The sequence below is a fragment of the Elaeis guineensis genome, chromosome 3, assembly GCF_000442705.2.
Source record: "Elaeis guineensis isolate ETL-2024a chromosome 3, EG11, whole genome shotgun sequence".
Lineage (NCBI taxonomy): Eukaryota > Viridiplantae > Streptophyta > Magnoliopsida > Arecales > Arecaceae > Elaeis > Elaeis guineensis.
This window is the reverse complement of record NC_025995.2, coordinates 92,573,568-92,593,198: the sequence shown is the minus strand read 5'-3', so window position 1 is coordinate 92,593,198 and position 19,631 is coordinate 92,573,568. Positions and strand designations below refer to the sequence as shown.

Sequence of the window (19,631 nt, the reverse complement as noted above, 5' to 3'; positions counted from 1 at the left end):
TTTCATCTGATCAAACTAAAAAATGAGATTTGGCAAAAAAAAAATAAAAATGTCGTCCAAGCCTGACTCTAAATAAGTGCAAAGGATTACCGATTACAATTATACTCAAAAGAGAATTTGGCGTGTGTATTAGATAAAAGATTACTATCGATGGTTGTGGTCCTCTGATTTGAATCTCTTACTTACATAATTTAACATTGCACATCCAATTTTTAGAAGTGCATTTCTTTTATACACTTTGTCAAAATTCATTAGATTAGCAAGAATTAGATCAAGTAGTTGACATCCCTCTCTCATTTGTTAGAGACCTTGAATTTGAATGGTGGCATCCTTGAGCCAAGATTCTGTTCAATTTAAGGTCCACATGGAGAGGCCCAATGGTGACTCGCAATTCATCGGTGAATCGCATGATGGTCACCAATACAGCAGATTTGTATTATTGTATGGGATTGGCGGACTATAAGCAGTTATATAATCCATAAATATTGGTCCATGATGCAAGATGAGGCTTCTCTATTTCAATCATGAACAAGAGAAGATCCTAAATGTTGCCGTCAAAATCCAACTTGACTTGATCAAAAGTTTTGAGATTGGTGATTGGTCGGCTCAGTCTTTGCTTGGAGTTATTTAGTCAAACAATGCTCAAAGTATAAGGTTAGGCCTATAAAGAGAAGATGAGAAATGAAGGTTGTCGGATTTTATCCGGCAAAAAACTCTCCCATATCTAAGTTAAGGCCAGAAACAATAAATATCCGAGCCATATAAAATAGAAATGGTTCATATGAAGTGGAGGTTGGTGTCAGTTTCTAGAAAAGATAGATGTGTGCCTTAATTGCTTAGCCAAAAAAAAAAAAAAAACAAACTATGCATACAGTGGATAATGACCCCTTAGGACATGCTTTTATACAACCAAGCTATAATTGCCTTTTGTTAATGAGCTTTAACTATGTTTATTGTATATTTAATGAAGGCTATGTGATACACTTTCGCTGGTTGGCAACAATTGGATTCATGCCATATCACTTGTCTCTCACTTTCAAAGCCTAGTTAGTTGCTTTTTTTCATCTCAGACAAAGGAGGTGGTCGGGCCATCCATTTATGTGCTTTTCTTGATAATTTTGGAACTTGTGAATAAAGTCAATTAAAGCCCACTAATAAGAGGCAGTTATAACTTGGTCCCATAAAAATACTTTTCGTGCGGTTATTGTCTATGACAAACATAACGTGCAGCTAATTACTGTATACCGAGCGATTTAAGAGATGCTCTTTCTAAAAACCAACACTAACCTTCACTCTATATAAACCAAACCAATAAGACCTTCAGGCACGCTTATGCTTGCACTCTCTTCCACTTCACATTGCTCGAATCTCCACCATTCCCTGGAGCTTAGTCAAGCGTTGAATGGTCTCCTGCCAAATAAAATTTACCAATCTTCATTGCTCATTTTCGCTTTTTTGCAGGTCAAATATCGTACTCCAAGGACCATTCGACCAAACAATTCTGAACAGAGATGGAGCATATCAAGTACCACTCTCAAAGCACTTGATCAAGTCAGGTTGGATTTTGGTGGCAACAATGATCAAATACTCTCATTTCTCAAATTAAAACAGAGATATTTTTATCTATACAGAGATGGTTAATCACGTAACATAGACTCAAACTTTGGATTCATCGTTAGAACAAATAATGGCTCTGAGAAGTGGGAATATCTGTACGACGATTAATATGCACTTAAAGACCAAATTTGCAGGACGGGGGAGTTGTAAACCCTTTACGTCCAATCTCCATACTGTATACTATATTAACATGTTCTCTACATTAAAGACAGCTGTCACACTCTTGCTGCATCCAGTGACTAAAAATATTACAGAACAATAGTAAAATAACCAAACTAAAGATACCATCTCTGCCCACCAGGACCAGCATATAAAGCCACCGACATTACTCTCCCTCCCCCAACTCCATTCTCCCTCTCCCCTCTTTCCTTCCTTCCTTCCGCTCGCCAAAAATAAAATGGAAATAAAACTTCTATTCCTTCCCCTCCTCCTCCTGCTCCATCCTTGCATCTCGGCCGTCGATTCCAACGACATCACCAATGGCGGCAAGCGCACGTATATTGTCCGCGTGGACCGCGACGCCAAGCCGTCCGTGTTCCCCACCCACGCCCACTGGTACGAGACCACTGTCGCCGCCGTCTCTGTCTCCACCGACGGCGCCGCCACCACCGCCTCCCGGACCCCCGGCGGCCTCCTCATCCACACCTACTCCTCGGTCTTCCATGGCTTCTCCGCCCGCCTCTCCCCCGCCGCTGCCGCTGCCCTCTCCTCCTTCCCCGGCGTCGTCGCCGTCCTCCCGGAGCAAGTCCGCCGCCCCCTCACCACCCGCTCCCCTAGCTTCCTCGGCCTCCTTTCCTCCGACCGCTCCGGCCTACTCGCCGAGACGGACTTCGGCTCCGATCTCGTCGTCGGCGTCATCGACACCGGCATCTGGCCCGAGCGACGGAGCTTCTCCGACAGCGGCCTGGGCCCCGTCCCCTCCAAGTGGAAGGGCGTCTGCGTCCACGGTGCCGGTTTCCCTGCTACTGCCTGCAACCGCAAGCTCGTCGGTGCCCGCTACTTCTCCAGCGGCTACGAGGCCACCAGCGGCCGCATGAACGAGTCCGCCGAGCTCCGATCCCCGCGCGACACTGACGGCCACGGCACCCACACCGCCTCCATCGCCGCCGGCCGCTACGTCTTTCCGGCCTCCACCCTCGGCTACGCCCGCGGCGTCGCCGCCGGCATGGCCCCCAAGGCCCGCCTCGCCGCCTACAAAGTCTGCTGGGTCGCCGGCTGCTTCGACTCCGACATCCTCGCCGCCTTCGACGCCGCCGTCGCCGACGGCGTCGACGTCATTTCGCTCTCCGTCGGTGGCGCCGTCGTCCCTTACTACCTCGACGCCATCGCAGTCGGCGCCTTCGCCGCTGCTGAGGCCGGGATCTTTGTCTCGCCTCCGCCGGCAACGGTGGCCCCGGGGGGCTTACTGTCACCAACGTCGCCCCCTGGGTCACCACCGTGGGCGCTGGCTCCATGGACCGCGACTTCCCAGCCGACGTCAAGCTCGGCGACGGCCGCATCGTTCCCGGCGTGAGCGTTTCCGGCGGCCCTGGCCTCGCCCCTGACCGCCTCTACCCCCTGATCTACGCCGCCGCCACCGTCGGCGGCGCTGGCGACGGCTACTCGTCCTCCCTCTGCCTCGAGGACTCCCTCAACCCGGACGCCGTCCGCGGCAAGATCGTCGTCTGCGACCGTGGCGTCAACACCCGCGCCGCCAAGGGTGAGGTCGTCCGCAAGGCCGGCGGCGTCGGAATGATCCTCGCCAACGGCGTCTTCGACGGCGAGGGCCTCGTCGCCGACTGCCACGTCCTCCCCGCCACCGCTGTCGGCGCCGCCGCTGGCGACAAGATCCGCAAGTACATCGCCGCCGCCAGTCCTCACTCGCCAGCCACCGCCACCATCCTCTTCCACGGGACCCGCTTGGGGGTTCGGCCAGCGCCAGTGGTTGCCTCCTTCTCGGCCCGGGGACCGAACCCCCAGTCGCCGGAGATCCTGAAGCCGGACCTCATAGCTCCCGGGCTCAACATCTTGGCCGCGTGGCCCGACGGCGTCGGCCCGGCGGGGATCCCGTCGGACCGGCGGCGGACGGAGTTCAACATTCTATCAGGCACATCAATGGCGTGCCCCCACGTGTCCGGGCTGGCGGCGCTGCTCAAGGCCGCGCATCCGGGGTGGAGCCCGGCGGCGATCAAATCCGCATTGATGACCACCGCCTACACCAAAGATAACAGGAATATGACAATGCTGGACGAGTCGACCGGGAATTCCTCCGATGTGTTCGACTTTGGTTCCGGCCACGTAGACCCCCAACGAGCAATGGACCCCGGGCTACTCTATGACATCTCATTGGTGGATTATGTGAATTTTCTCTGTAACTTGAATTATACACAGCAGAACATCAGGGCGATCACGAGGCGGCCGGCGGATTGCAGCAGGGCAAGGAAGGCCGGGCATGCTGGGAATTTGAACTATCCGTCGTTCGCAGCGGTGTTCGTCGATGATGGGAGTGGAAAAAGCATGTCGACGCACTTTATAAGGACGGTGACCAACATCGGGAGTGGCGGGGCGGTGTATCGGGCATCGGTGAGGGTGCCGGAGGGGAGCACGGTGATGGTGGAGCCGAAGGAGCTGGTGTTTCGGAGGCCAGGGCAGAAGCTGAGCTTCATGCTGAGGGTGAAGGCGGCGGCGGCGGCGGCGGCGGAGAAGTTGCCACCGGGGAGCTTGAGTGTGAGGAGTGGGGCATTGACATGGCGTGATGGGGGTCATATTGTGAGCAGTCCAATTGTCATCACAATGCAGGCACCTCTGTGATGGCCTTGGAAGCAAAGAAGGCGCCCTTGTTTTGATCATAGTCTGAATGAACCCTAGCTAGCTCAGGGATTTAGAAGAACTACCAGAATTACCTAGGGTTTTTGTTCTTTCCTTCTACCATGCCCTTTTTTTTGAAGTGAAGCTGAAGGGTTTTAAAAGGGTTTATGAAGTATATATATATATATATAAATATATATGTAATAATATTGAGAGTGTGGCTTCTAGCTTGGGAAAACGCATTAGAGCACTGTATACATCAAAGAAGAGAATGATGCAACGAGAAGTGGAAAGATCTACCCAAGGAAACAAGCAGTGGAAAGAAGAGATGGAGGGAAAGAGGTATGGTTCCAAAATGCTACGGAGGTTTGTGGACCTAAGTGGCTATGTTTGGTGGTATGTTTCTTGTTGTCATGTACTCACTTCAATTATTACACCGTGTCTTAGTGTTCCATCTTGCTCTCAGTGCATCCGACAGTCACGTGCATGGTATATGTGAGGGCTTCTGTTTGCTTGCTTGTTTTGATGTGGAGAGAGAACCTTGTCTGGAAAAATTTTGGGTGGCGAGTTCGGCCACTACCAAATGCCGCGTACCGCACTGCGCTTCTGAGATGTGATGGTAACCAGCTGTGCCTGCTACTTGAAAAGGTGGTAGTGAGCGTGAAACGGATGTGTTGGTACCAGCAACAGTTATTGATAGCAGGATTTTATGGGTGCTGGGTTTGGATGCGCTTCTGGATGGAATGATTTGGATTCAAATGGATGAAAGGTTTCCTTGTCTCTTATCCATAATATTCTGAAGTTTAAAAACGTTTATATAAGAAATTCTGATAAAATGTTCTCATACAATGATTAATTTGATCGATACATTAGGAATTTGATAGGATCCTTTATTTTATGGTAGACTTGGAAATAACAAGATACCAATATGCAAAATCCAACCCAGAAACAGCCAGACCTAAGATATGGGAAAAAAAGGACCTGAAATAAAATTGAGCCAAGGATCAGGCTTGAGATTTTGATGTAGGTCTAGTAGAATTGGGTGTCGAGATCCATGCAGTCCAGGGCAGATTTAGCCTGAGCGAGGCCTTCCAAAAGCCCTACATGAAGAGCATGAGAAATGATGTTATGTTTAAATTAATATTAATAAAGCTCCATGGAAGAGTCCAACTGCAAATTAGTTCCTTGACAAAGAATTTGGCAGCAGATTAACAAGCTATATAATTAATGAACCTGAAGCTAGAGGATGCCAATTACTGAAAAAATGCTGGGACAGGATGTTTTTATTTCCTTTCTGCATTAGTTGTGGCAAGTATACGCCGTGCCCATAGGCTTATATTTACATATCTCCCACTCAAACATCCTTAATTGGCAGAATCAAGAGGCAATTAAATACACAAGAGGGCTTCATCAAAGAACAACCCTTTAATCTCTTTTACAGCAGGGCTTTACACCACAACACCTCTTTCCATCCACCAAAAAATGGATCAACTCTTTACTAACATGTTTACGAGCCATAGCTCCACATCTAGAACTTGACCATGAAGCGTACAATGACTCTATAGCTTCTTCCGAGAATCCATTTTGACTAAGATTTAGCAGCTGCAATTGCTTTGCCAAAGCAATGGCCTCGGATAGCTCTTGAATCAGCTGACAACCCCCATAAGGGTTCCTCTGACACGAGCTTGCACAGCTTCCATCGGGCCCAGACATGGTGGGAAGTTCCTCCTTGAGCATCTCATCTTCGCTATCAGCAACTTCAAGCCCAGTGCACCCAGCATTCACTGCACCTGCTGCATTAGCTATTTCAGCTGCATTAGGCTTTTGGCTTGCAGGAGTTGAGCTCCCTTGAATCACTAAATCATACTTCAAGGTTCTTTCCTGGTCAACCTCAGAATTCTCAGCCAAGTGAAGCTCCTCCAGCGAGTCATTATCTGCGAACAGTCGACAGAATAATCAGAGAGATTGATGACGATAGATGGTTCAAAAGGAACAGGTTTGGATGTTTCATGACCTGCTAGTGCCTGAACTATTCGAATGATTCCTGCCAACCCGAGATGGCACTTGTCAAGAATGAGAGATTTGAGGCTGCATTGAGGATCCACAAGAATCGATCCCAGAGCATCACAGACCTGCTTCCATGCAGAGGGTGAGAGGAGAAATAATCACAAATTCAAGTTTGAAAGAGCAGAATAAATAAATATTATCTCACATTAGTAAGTAGTAGATTGGTCTAATCTGGCAAGCAAGCTATAAGCCTTGTTCATCACATCGTGAGGTGAGGGATTGGATATCTGCTTATAACGATGAGGTGTTGGCCATTATAGTTATTCTATTTAGAAACTGCAAGCTTGGATTAAATGTTACATAATTTAACATGTATAAAACTTCAATCTCTCATCAGTGTTCAGAGATATCTACAACCATGGTTTTCAACTTATTATACTATGCCAGTGAAGCTCATCTAAACATGACAAAACCTACATGATTGTCACTACAGAGGAAATTCAAACACCGAATTTTTTTTGGGAGGGAAGATATCGAGATTAGTAAAAGATTTGCACCCATTGATTAACATAGTTATTATCAAACATATAAATGTCATAATACAGCAGAAGAATATCAAACAGATTAATGCAGAGGATGCCAAAATTTTTGGTTCGCCCATGAAATCATCACAATTAAGGCAGGCTAAAACATTAATTGGCTCAAGTGACGACAATTATATTGCACATCGAATAACCAACATCTCATTTTCTTCAAACTTTTTGGATGAAATATTCTTATGTTGTACATAGCTATCCATACAAAAGTAAGGTTGTAACAAATATCCGTTATGCATGCAGCATCTACAGTGGTGATTGTAAGGTGGAAGAAATGGCCTAAGCAAAGAATCAACATTGTAAGATAATGCATTCTATGTTATTTTCAAGGTAGGATAGAACAACAAACCTCCTGACCAATGGAATTTCCTCCAAGGTTCAATTCAATTATACCACCAATGACAGCAAGATTTGTGCAAACTTTTGTAAACTCATGAGATGTCAGCCCGCAATATGATAGGTCTAACTTCACCAACTCTTGAGGCCCACTGGATAATGCCTCAGTTAACTTTATAGCACCATCCTGCAATACATGCAATGCATAAGTTCAGATAGATAGGTAAATCAGCTTGATTGTTAAAGGTAGATAGTAATCTCAGAGAAGGTAAATTATGCAAAGAAAATTCACTCACAGTTCCAATATATGTTTGTCCAAGAAACAGTCCTGACAGACTTGAGGATTGAGCAAGTTGGCAGAGGCTATTAACCATGATCTTGTTCAGTCTTACACCAGTCAAGCTTAGTTCTGAAACTCTACAAGCAAAATTTGGTGCATAAGTTCCCATTTGTAAAATATTCAGGAATTATCAGGCAAAAAACCATTTTTAAAAATTTAAAAACAAAGTTAGATTTTTCACCGGTTTAAAGAAGAAAGTTTGGAAAGTAGATTAACCATTGCATTTCCAGATATAGGACTATTCTTTCCTGTTAGATGTACAGAAAAAAAAAATTATTGGCAATTCAAACTAAATAATTAAATAAATTGAGTGCAAGTTTTCAATGAAGCATCACAAGTAATACCTAACGATAGATGTGAAAGAACAGACCCATCACGCAGTGAGTCAGCAACCTTCTGAACTGTTCTAGATGTGATAGAACATTGCTCTATATTTAAGCTGTAAAGTGCTGCAAACAAAAATAAGCAGCTTATTTAATAAGCTAGAGACTGATGTAACAGAGTAAATTAAAAGAGTTCAAAAGAGCAAGAGGCCAGCTGATGAAAAAATTCATTCACTAAGCATGTTAATATTGAGAACCAGTACTGCTTAATGGTGGGACCCTAGATGGCACATTACAATCTCTAGATAGCAAAATGAAACATCACTGTCTGGAGACCATTCTGGTTAAATAACCAAAAGTCGCACTAAAGTCCATTCTATCTGGTATCCCTTTATAAGGCATTCCAATACAAGGAAAATTTCAAGTCATGGAATTTACTTCCACAGTATCTCTCTTTTCTACCTTTCCCTTTATTTCTGTGGGCAACATTTCATCTATGCTGCCTCACCATTTTTCAGCCGAACTGCATTTGGATCACCTCTAAATATGAAACACTGACAAGGTAAGAAAATGCAATTGATAGCAACGCAAACCTTTGCAATTCTCCAAGATAGAGGCAAGGTATGAACTGCATGCATCTGTCAGGCGGTTTTCAGACAGATTAAGCACTTCCAATCGAGAGAACATGACAGAGCATTCACAAATCTGTCAATCGAGGAGAAAATTTGTGCTTGAAATATAAGAAGACAAATCAACCTCCGGTTAAATACTTACTATTTCAATAAAGAATCATCATAATCAGAAAATCTATTTCGCAATCCCCAATTTAAAATGATTCTTAAAAATTTACAAGCTTTGCGTTCTTAGGGGAGTTAAAAAAAAAGTAGTCCATTGGGCAGCAGCATTTAATAGAAAACGAAAGGAAAACCTGGAATAAAGCAGTTGGACCAAATCGGTTACAATGCAGATCCAATGTCAAACCACCATATTTCTGGCTTGATGATGTAAATATTTGTTGAAGCTTCTCCATTGTTTCATTCCCTGTGAAATATCAAATCAAGCAATGATATTATTCAAAAATTCCAGGATTAATCAGTGTGTGAGACTGTGCACTGGTGCATGTGGTTAGAAGACACAGCATATCTCCAGTCTCAAGCTTTAAGATCAAAACAAGCATAGAAGAGATTATATTGTACATCCAATAGATAGCATTATACCTAACAAATTATGAGAGATGTCCAATACTGCGACTGTCCTGTGAGCCTGCATAGCTTTTAGGAAAGGTGAAATTGAAAAATCCTGCAATCCACAATCAGATACTATGACTTCATCCTCTGAGACCTGATTTAAACAAATAAGCCAATACGAAAATTTTGATCTATCAGCTGCATGAACTGTTAATGATTACTTAAAATAATGAACCAAACTAAGTTTGGGAAAGCAATTACCTCCAGATTATATAATTTTTTCAGCAATTTCATATTGGGTGCCTCCAATAACTTCCCACAGTAATCAATATACAACTTCATAAGGCGTTTAGGAACCCATCCTTTGCAGTATAGGTCACATTAGAAACAGGCCATGTTCCATAACGAAGATGAAAGAAAAAGAATATACAGTTATTCAAAAAAAATTATAAAATGCCAATATAAAGGATGTTTAATAAAAGCTCAATGGTGGAACTTAACAGAGTGAACAGATATTCACACTGTCTTATGAATTATTACAATATTATCAAGTCAGAAGATGACAAGAGACCAGAGAGAAACATGTCTCAAAGAAGTGGATACCTCACAAAAATTTAAGAAGGGATCTCCTTTAATTGTCAATCAGTTCGTTGTTTGCATAAACACAAATCTGATATGAAGCAAGATTTTAAATTTCGTGGAACAGGACTGTCCTGTTTTTTCTATGAAATGGGATACACTGCAATTCCGCCTCATTCGCCAGGGATGTTCCAAGAAGCACTATTCAGGATGCTGGGATGATGGTCAGATAGTCTCATCCTGATACTTGGGACTGGACCGATCCCTGCAGCCAGCAAGACGTCCCACCAGGATTTGAAACGTATGAAGTATACATTGCTCCGAACAATGGGTGCCTTATTAATTCTTTCCCCTTAATCTTTAGTGAATTTTTCAATGTCTTCTCTTTCTAACAAAACCAAAGGTAGATACCACTAATAGAAGAAAATGAAAATGTACCTCTTGATTAGCACATACTCAGCACAATTTGCCAAGTGTTTTATTTACATGGTCAATGCATACGTTAGTAGGCAGCAGCTGAATTATGTCACAAGCATTTGATATTTGCAATATAAAGAAATATGAATGCACCTTGAAAATTCTTACCATCAATAACCACATCAATCCAGATCTTTCCACATGCAAGATGCTTAAGACCTTCGAATGTCTCTACAGGACCCAGAGATTTCCCAGAACATTTAAGATGTCCAATGACAGGCAACAAACCTAAAGCATGCAGCTTAATTAGTACAGCAAAGTAGCACTCTAGACCGCACTTAGCATGCATAAAACCATCTATTACATAAAGACCATATACAACAATATTGAAGGTATCCCATTGATATATGAGATCAGCAACAAAGCCAAAATATATTCAGGAGTAAAAGGTTCGGCTAAATGTTTTTTCGACTGAAACTTGATTTTGAAATGCTTATGATGATACCGGGAACTTCTTCTAGTAATGCTGAAAGCAAGAAGATTTAGTCCTGTATATAACAGTTTGGCAAAAGCTCACAAGTTGACCAGATACTCTGTCCTTTAGATGGTTTAGTGTAACAACAAGACTTTAAAAAGAGGATTTGCTTATAAGTTGGCCAAATTCTCTATCCTTTAGATGGTTTAATGATAACAACAAGGCTTAATGAGAGTGAAGGAGAAATGAACTGATAAAGGATGAGAACACTAAAATTTTTAGAAGTTCGGGCTGGTATAAGGAACTAGGCAGTGTTTTTCCCCATCTTGGGTACCATTAATACACAGACAACATCCAACTTTTATATTAGCATGTAAAATCAGGCCACACTACTCTAGTTTACAATTTATTTCTTCGAATTTCAAACATTCTGAAGCACACATTGAACTACTTGGGGAATTCAAAGTAAAAAAAAAAATCTAAAATTCCAGTTGTAAAGTCTAATGTACCATGTCTTGATTATCATAGCTAACCGCAAAAATGTGATAAAGGCTTATCAAGTAAGATTAAGGTTTTAAAGCCAATATGAACAGTATGGTATATAATTTGACTGTATAAGTTTCTAACATACCTTTGGCCCTCCTCTCTTCAGAGAGCTGAAGATAGTAAACACATGCGACTTCAGCTTTCATGCATTCAATGTTCAGATAGCCCCCATCATTGCAAAAACTTATGTCCACATATATTAACTTATCACCAATTTTGAATGTGATGAACCGCTGCGTGTAGAGCAGAGATGTGAAGATTAATAAACAACATCAGAATACATTGTTAACTAACACATATTATGCTTGAAAAGTTGCCATGAAATGTGACTTTGTTGAACTGATCCACTAATACAGTAGAGAATCATTGATATGGGTAAAAATAAACAAAAACAGATATTGGAAAAATGCAAATCAAGAAATGAGGATGTTTATTCTGATGTGAATCACTAAGAAAAAAGGTGACTTCTAGAATCAATCTTGTGCATTCCAAGCCATGTCACAAATGTACATGATTTTTTATATCAGATCAGTAGCCTAGAATAATATGCTAATATGAGGGAAAAGGGGAAAAAAATCATTTTGAAGGTATCAAAAGTCATAATCGTATTTTCAGCATATTTTCCACTAATAGTTCACAAATACCAATATTAGGAAAAAGAAAAGGACATCAACCAAATATGCATCCAGTTCAACAATTTATAAACTAAAGGATGCAGACTCAATCTACTCTAAAGAGCCATCGCCAGAGTCATGATTTGCTGTACCTGATTTGTTGAAGTGACACATACATTCAGTTAATGCATTAATGCATAACAAAGAACAAGAAAATGAAATAATAAAACTTACGCTATTGTCATCTTCAGATAGATTGAAGTTATTGAATCCTGCACCATTCTCCCTTTGCGGAAGACTGCCAAGTATATGACCACTATCAAATTTAGAGCCACTTGCTGCAGATTTGGATGCAATGTCTATTCCCGCATCACTTGAAGATCCAAAATCTGTGCCATTATCGGCAGTAAATATCGGACTTTTGGATCTGAAAGAACAAATACTTTCTTCGACGATAGGTGTACAAGCACTGAGCACATCTTTGGATGCACTGGGATGCGAAACATCCTATGGAATGGAAAGTGATTGTTACAGTCATGAGCTTCAGTGTAGGTAACAGCCATCTAAATTCCCACACAAAACTTGACTTGTGATTATAATGCACAGAATATTTTAATAGACAATATGGGCTTTTATCATAGTTCCAATAAATTAAAGTGAAAGATGCATATCAGACACAACAACAAACTTTCACAGATAAAACAAGCAACAAATTATGAAATGATACACTACAAGCACGAAACGATGAGATAGTTTAGAATTAAAAGCTTATGGGATTAACCTCACCTGAAATTCGTTAGTGCCAATTGGCTCATCCCTCTGGTTATCTGCGGATCACAAGAACAAAAGCTTTTAGTAACAAATAAACATTAAAAACAAACATATCAGCATTCAACAAATAACTATAAGAATTGCTTGAATCCAACCTTTTTCAAAAGTAGCCACATCCTCAACCAGTCTTTTATGAAGTTTTCTTCCTGATCCATTGATCTCATCCGTCTCATCAGTTTCATCATCAGAGATGACTACACGAATACGCTTACGACCAGCTGGCTGCTGATCATCATTCAACTTGCATAAATCTCTAGAGGAAGCTTCAGCCAGATCACAAGTCATCCTGGCCTTCTTGCTAAGAGAATCCAACTGAGACATCTTGATCTTAGCTGAGTTCTTACTGCGGCGGATAAGTGATGCCAGAGGAACATCCTCCTCTCCAGTTGTGAGCAGGTTAGACGTGATTGTCGGAGTTTTGTTAATATCAACTGAAGCACATACGCCAGGCACATCATTAGATACATCATCACCTTCTGTTTCAGTTTCAGAGCAATAATCATTCTCCCTGTTCCTAAATGCATTTTCTTCTTCTAGTAAAATCTTCAACTTCTCAATGTCACGCTGCAATTTCCTGCAGCAGGAATAATTAGATAAGCAATTTGTCTGAACAGCATTCTTCTACCAATAAGTCTGCATGCCCTTGAAGATACCTGGCTTCTTCAACATTGTCAAACCTAATCATGTGGCTGTAATGTATATTGTTCAGCGCAGACATCTGAGCAGATGGTAAATTGCCTTGAACTGCAATTCTGCAAAGAAAGTACCCAGAAATTATTGTATAGCATGGAAACATGAAGAAACCAGCAATAGTGACTATTTTAGACTAAACAATTGACTTTCTGCTATGCTCCAAAATATTGTCCATATTTAGTGAAAGTTAGTGTTTATTTAAGAAATGAGATATTGCCTGTAACCCTCTTCGAATGCCTCCAATGCGCCAGCCCAGTCACCAGATGAGTCCAAAACCTCTCCAATATTTATCTTGGCTAATGCTTGGCCCTGCAAGCATTATTTCATTAAACAAGGGTTAACTGATTGTGTAAATACTTCACTCAATCATGTCTGAGATGGGGATGCATATTTGATTTCAGGTGGCAAAGCTCATTAGCAGCAACAATGAGCATAAAGAATCAGGACATCATTTGGATGTTGCAAAGACAGCCAAGCGCACCTCTTTGGTGAACAAAACAAAGTATTGCCACCCAAGGAGCACCATCAAAACATACTATTAGCTACCCAAAACATTAAGTTTGGCACTTGAACAGAGATAATTTGGTGCAATATAATGTCGAACAACATAAATTCTTTACTCCAAGCAAGAACATAATATATTTTACCTCTAGATTTCCGATTAACTTGTACCCATTCCAACTCTTCATGTACCATTTCCGAGCTTTGCCAAAGTTCCTGAGCTTCTGGTATGACTCTCCAATGGCAAGAAAAGAATCACTAAGCTTTTCCTTGTCGCAAAGCTCACTTGCCACCCTTTTCTTCCTTTTAGCAAGTTCCCGATGCTAAATCAAACAATATGGCGCATCAGAAATTTCCAGATAAACCAAACTATTAGCCAAATTACCATTTTATTCTGGCATTAGTATTTGATGTTACATAATGGACTGCTAAAGTACTTTGAAACTGATTACACTTAGGTTGGCCAGGTTATAGCAAATGAAAAAAGAAAGAATTTTCATTTTTCATTTTAATTGGCGAAGACACAGAAAATATGAATGATCTCTTTTATTAATTGACCTCCAAATTACTGCTTATTGTCTATGTGCTTAAATCATTATAAAATCACAAATGTGTTAATGAAAGAATTGTATGCCCTACAAAGCCAATAAATCTTATTATTTGATAATAAAGAAATATTTATTTTTATTACATGCATATTTCATGGGTATTGCTTTGATGCTATATTTGATGACATAATTTGTCTTTATGTTACATTGTATGAAATTCATGTTGATGATAGAGATCATCGACAGGAAGACATGATATTCTATTTTCTTTGTAGCATTAAATATGTTCACAACCTATTAGTCTAGTTGGGACAGTGTGCTTATTGTTGGTTGCTGTATGTTGTACTACTATTTGTGATAGAGTGATATATCTCAATCACTAGAGTAGAGACTCTTAGTAACATTGCAGATATTTGTAGGAGACAAATATTGAATTGGACCACTAATATATACTATTAAACCTAACACTCTCACTGAGAGTTGTTCTAATCACAATACACAAAAAGTCCTTATGACCTGAGGATGTTAGTAGGTCATATGCATAATTTGTGTAGTTTTGATATTGTCAACTGATGATGCCTAATAAGAGGCTATATACGGACATGTTGGACTATACAATAAGTGCATGAAGACTTGTAGTCATCCAATAGGGAATCCATCATATTCCTATGGTAGGAAAGAATATTCCAAATTGTATCTCTTATATATTGGATAGAAAAATCCGAATGGTCAATTTGAAAAGTTTTATATTTTATCTATATAATAAATTTATATGATATTTCTAAATTGAAGTTTTCAAATTATTTGCCCGTTTATTATATAGAGACGCACATATAAGTGGATTAATAGTGTCATTGGTGGTTTAATCCTATTAGTTTATATGGAATATTAGTTGATAGAGGGACTAATATGTGAGAACTTGTGAAAGAGGTCTCACACATAAATCTCTAATCCTTGGGGTGAGATTGTAATTTGTTGATGGGCATGATTACAATTGTTAAATTAGTGGAGACTAATTTACCAGAGGAAGGATCTCAAAAGGGTCCCACGCTACATATTCTTACCCTAGCCTATATACATGAGATAAGACATTAGAATTTCATGTCATTATGATCTCACTAAATATTTAGGAGGTTATGAGAATTCTAGAAATTCAATATACCATCATGACCTCACCAAATATTTGGAGGTTTTGGGAATTCTAGGAATTCAATATACCATCATGACCTACTAAATATTTGGAGGTTTTGGGAATTATAGGAATTCAACATACCATGATGCCCTCACTAAATGTTTAGGAGGTTTTGGAATTCTAAAAGTTGCTTAAGAATTTCATGACCTTACTAAACGTTTAGAAATTTTAAAAGCTTTTGAAAAGCTATATAAAGGATTTAAAACCCTATAAGGCATGTATGTAGAATCTTATGTTTTGAAAGCCATCACTTCCTCTTAAGGTTGCATTTGGTAGCTGGCAATCTATCCAGATTACTGACAATTTAATGTGATAATTTGAATGACTGCGTTTGATATGTTTTTGGGTGATAATCCACATTACCTTGGCAATCCAGATTGCCTCATGGGAGGCATCTGGATTGCCTTGGGGAAGGGTGGCTATTCAGATTACCACTTCTTCGACAATGTTGTAATAAAAATTTTGGACAAAATTATCCCTTAAAAAAATCACACAAAACCCATTGCCCAACCCTCCCCCCCCACCCCCCTCCGGGTGCATCCCCGGTCCGCAGCTCCTCCATCTCCTTTTGCCTGCCCGCGGCTCCACCGCCCCTGTCCCCCACCGCCCCTCGTGGCTCCTCCACGCCCATCCCCACCACCCCCATGGCTCCACATATGCCCGCCCCCTCCCCACCCTGCAGTGCCTGCGGTTCCCACACCCCTCGGCCCACCACTTCTTCGTGTCACCACTACACCCACATCACTCCCGTTACTTTTCATCAGAAAAAAGAAAAGCACCAGAGCAAAATTATTAGGGATATTTTGAAAATTTAATTTTACATTACTGATAATCTGATTGTCATACCAAACATGTCAATCAAGATTTTCAGTAATTTTACTGCAACATTATCTATATACCAAACATAGTAATCAATATTATTTAATGGTGGCAATCTATCCTGAAAGCAATCCAAGTACCATCCAAGATTGCCTAACGATGCACCAAATGCAACCTAAGGCATAAAGGGCGAAAAAGTTCAGGAACATCATTTATGAACTTTGGAGGATTTTGCATGTGTGAAATCTCTATGAGGTAACCCTTATCCATCATATAAAGATATGTTGTTCATGTGGTTGATTGATCCTGCACAATTATTCATTTATAAGCTTTTTGAATGAGATTTGGGAAGCGTTTAAACTAACAGTTAATTCAATCTATCTGTCTTGAATCCTTGACTATTGGTAATATGATTAGTCAGCTGATGCAAACAAATATCTCCAATCACCTCAATCTGCAAGCTATTTTGAAACCTTGATAGAGAACACATCATTTTAGAAGATTTGAATAATATTCAGCATGAAATCTTCTTTGAATAATACTCAGCCTGAAATCTTCTTTCTTTCAAGGGCAACATGGCTGCTCATTTTGCAACTGAAACAATATCCTACATTATCTGAAACATGACAAATTTATAGCTATCAGAACTATCTAAGAAACATCTTATTGTTTGCATACAAGGAGAAGTTTAGAATTTTAAGCCAGGTTTCCATAGCACAAAGAAAAAACAAAGTCAGGCAAACAAAAAGAACAAAGATAGGTTAAGATTATGACAATGTTAAAAACTTACTTTTGGCCAGGCAAATATCATGCTACATTTTTCAATTAGACCATCAAGACATGCATTCTGCTCCAGAAGACATTTTCTCTCATTTGATGTGCCCCGGGCTTCGCTTGTGGTCCTTGTCAGTTTTTTGAGTTTCTGCTCATCTTTTTTTAACTCCTCCAGCACTTTAGCTGCTTCTTTCACAGTCTGGATATTCTGATTGATCTGATCGACTAATGCATCTTCATCTTCCATACACTTTGCAATGTCAAGCGCCTTCTGATAGCAAAGGAGTGCTTCATCATACTTCTGAACTCGATAATGCAGCTCGCCAAAATTGATGAACCCCTTGGCTTCACCTTGTGGATGACAGATTCTTTTACAAATTAAGATGTCCTTTTCAATGTGCTCCCTAGCTTTATTCCACTCCCGCAATTCAATATAGAGACTTCCAAGATTGTTATGAAGCCTGCTGCGACCATCATCATTTTCTGAAACCTCTTCTTCATCACATATCTTTAGACCTTGAAGAAGAATCTTCTTAGCATCCTCCAAATTATCAAGGTCCATTTCAAGCATACCTATGTTGTTGTGAGCATCGGTGAATTCCTTGATAAAGAGAGAAGACTTTTCACAAGAAGAACTCTCCTTGAGAGTTCGTGCAAGTTTCATCGCCAACTTAAAATACTTTTTGGCATTTCGTATAGCATGATGGTCATTTTCAGATCTCAAGAACATCTCATGGTAAGTTCGACCAAGTTGTGTGCTAGCTCTTTGTTGCTCAACAAGATCGTCTGAATCCTTGGCAAGTTCCAAATGCTTCTTCTGCAATTCAAGCAAACAACAAGAATTAGATGCATCAAGCTGCAAGATAACAGCTAATTTCGAGTAAATGTACCATGAAGTCTCCAACAAAATTGATGCATGGAAGGCATATCAGATAAAACTACATGGATATGGTGTATGGTAGACCGCAGAATAGATTATCAAACAAATGAGAATTTTCTACTTTAATGCAGGTATAACCTTCATAAGAGTGGAGCAAAATTTTGCTGGTTTTAGTAAGATTCTCTTGGGATTTTTTGTCTTCTGCAGAAGAAGGAAGGGGGTGGAGGGGGGCTTAAACTCCTTCAATATGCACTTTTCAGCATCTTTCATCTTTACAACATAACAATGAATATAAAGAATTCATTTTCAATCCTCAGAAAGACATATAAGCACGAAGCTAACATAAATAAACAATGTTTGATGATTAACTCATAGAGAATCTAGCTGCAAGGATGACTTCAACCAACTATGTGAAGAACGAATTGGAGTAATTTCAGTACAACTGCTTTGGAGAAGCCCCATTCAGGGAAGAAAAGATTGGATTTTGACAAGTGTCAACGAAAATTCTAACCTAATCCTTCACCATATGCAACTTCTCCGCGTTTCCTACATCTAGGAGTCATTGATAAAACAAAACAACCAAATCCTGACAAACAAACACAGACAATGAAACAAGATTCCAAAAACGGGTGAACTTTATAAATTTCAACATCATTCCGAATTCGATCCACAAAAGAGAAAAAAGAAAAGAGAAAAGATAGACGATTACCTGGTAGATGAGAGCTTCCTTGAAGCGGTCGAGGCGGAGGTAGACCTCGCCGAGGGACTGGCAGGTGGGGAGGAGCTGCTTCTGGGGAAGGTGCTTGACGGAGACGTCGTAGTCGAGGCGGAGCCAGCGAAGGGCCTCGACATACTCACCGCGGCGCTTGAGGATGTCACCCACCACGTTGGCCCATCGCGCCGCCTCCTCGTGGTTCCCCTCCCGCTCTGCATCACGGTACCCCCGCTTCGCCGCCCGGAGCTCCTCCTCCTCCCCCCGCCCCATCGCCACGCTCGTCCCCGATTAGGGTTTCCTCGAGCTAGGGTTTCAATTTGGAGTCGGGCTGGAGAGAAACAAAGAGGCGACGAGTTCCCGCCAAATTTTGGTCATCGAATTTATCTGGGTGCAGTGAGGCGGGGAAGGGAGCTTTGAGCCTTTATATAAATAATATTGTTGGACCCGGGTCTAGACGGTGAACCGGTTTTCTGGGTCAGGTCGACCGGCGACGAAACTTCGAAACCGAAAAAAGGGACCTCTCCGGTTCCACGTGACTTTGTGGTACTGTTACGTTTCCCTTCCTCTGTCCATTTCTACAGGGGATGGCAAGCACGCACACCACACAGCACCATCAATGAGCGGCGTGAGCTAAGCCTCAAGCCACCGCACAGTCCATCCCTTTCCCACCGGCATTCTTGGCCTGACCGCACAATGGGTGGAAATATATCCGATCTAAATATAAATTCTCAAATATAAAATTAAGTGCAGGAAAAAAAAAAAAAAAAAGATAAATGCCACACCTTGGTTTTATCAAATATTCATACATGGTACATAATGCTATCACTTTTTTAACTTTATTTGGATAAGATTTC

General features: G+C 41.2%; 2 protein-coding genes across 3 annotated transcripts; one reads left to right on the top strand and one right to left on the bottom strand.

Moving 5' to 3' along the window:
* Positions 1 to 1,947: 1,947 nt before the first annotated feature.
* On the top strand, positions 1,948 to 4,856 carry LOC105041996 (subtilisin-like protease SBT1.5). The gene is given in 2 exon segments (XM_073253991.1): positions 1,948 to 2,984; positions 2,987 to 4,856. Coding segments are annotated over 2 exon segments (2,391 nt in total). The 5' UTR covers positions 1,948 to 2,014; the 3' UTR covers positions 4,408 to 4,856.
* An 807-nt stretch (positions 4,857 to 5,663) lies between these two features.
* LOC105042062 (protein TONSOKU) lies at positions 5,664 to 19,283 on the bottom strand. 2 transcript variants are annotated; one of them, XM_029263613.2, is made up of 20 exons: positions 18,772 to 19,283; positions 17,199 to 17,999; positions 13,996 to 14,172; positions 13,566 to 13,657; positions 13,309 to 13,407; positions 12,751 to 13,229; positions 12,611 to 12,651; positions 12,059 to 12,331; positions 11,296 to 11,443; positions 10,358 to 10,477; positions 9,455 to 9,555; positions 9,224 to 9,305; positions 8,935 to 9,047; positions 8,600 to 8,711; positions 8,028 to 8,132; positions 7,865 to 7,931; positions 7,640 to 7,760; positions 7,357 to 7,530; positions 6,419 to 6,536; positions 5,664 to 6,338 (listed from the first exon to the last, which is right to left on the bottom strand). In XM_029263613.2, the coding sequence occupies exons 1-20, from the start codon at positions 19,045 to 19,047 to the stop codon at positions 5,830 to 5,832; spliced, it is 4,008 nt and encodes a 1,335-aa protein (XP_029119446.2). In that variant the 5' UTR covers positions 19,048 to 19,283; the 3' UTR covers positions 5,664 to 5,829. The 2 variants fall into 2 exon arrangements, with proteins under 2 accessions (XP_029119446.2, XP_019704560.2); XM_019849001.3 differs by having other exon boundaries at positions 9,224 to 9,347; positions 18,772 to 19,181.
* Positions 19,284 to 19,631: the final 348 nt, after the last annotated feature.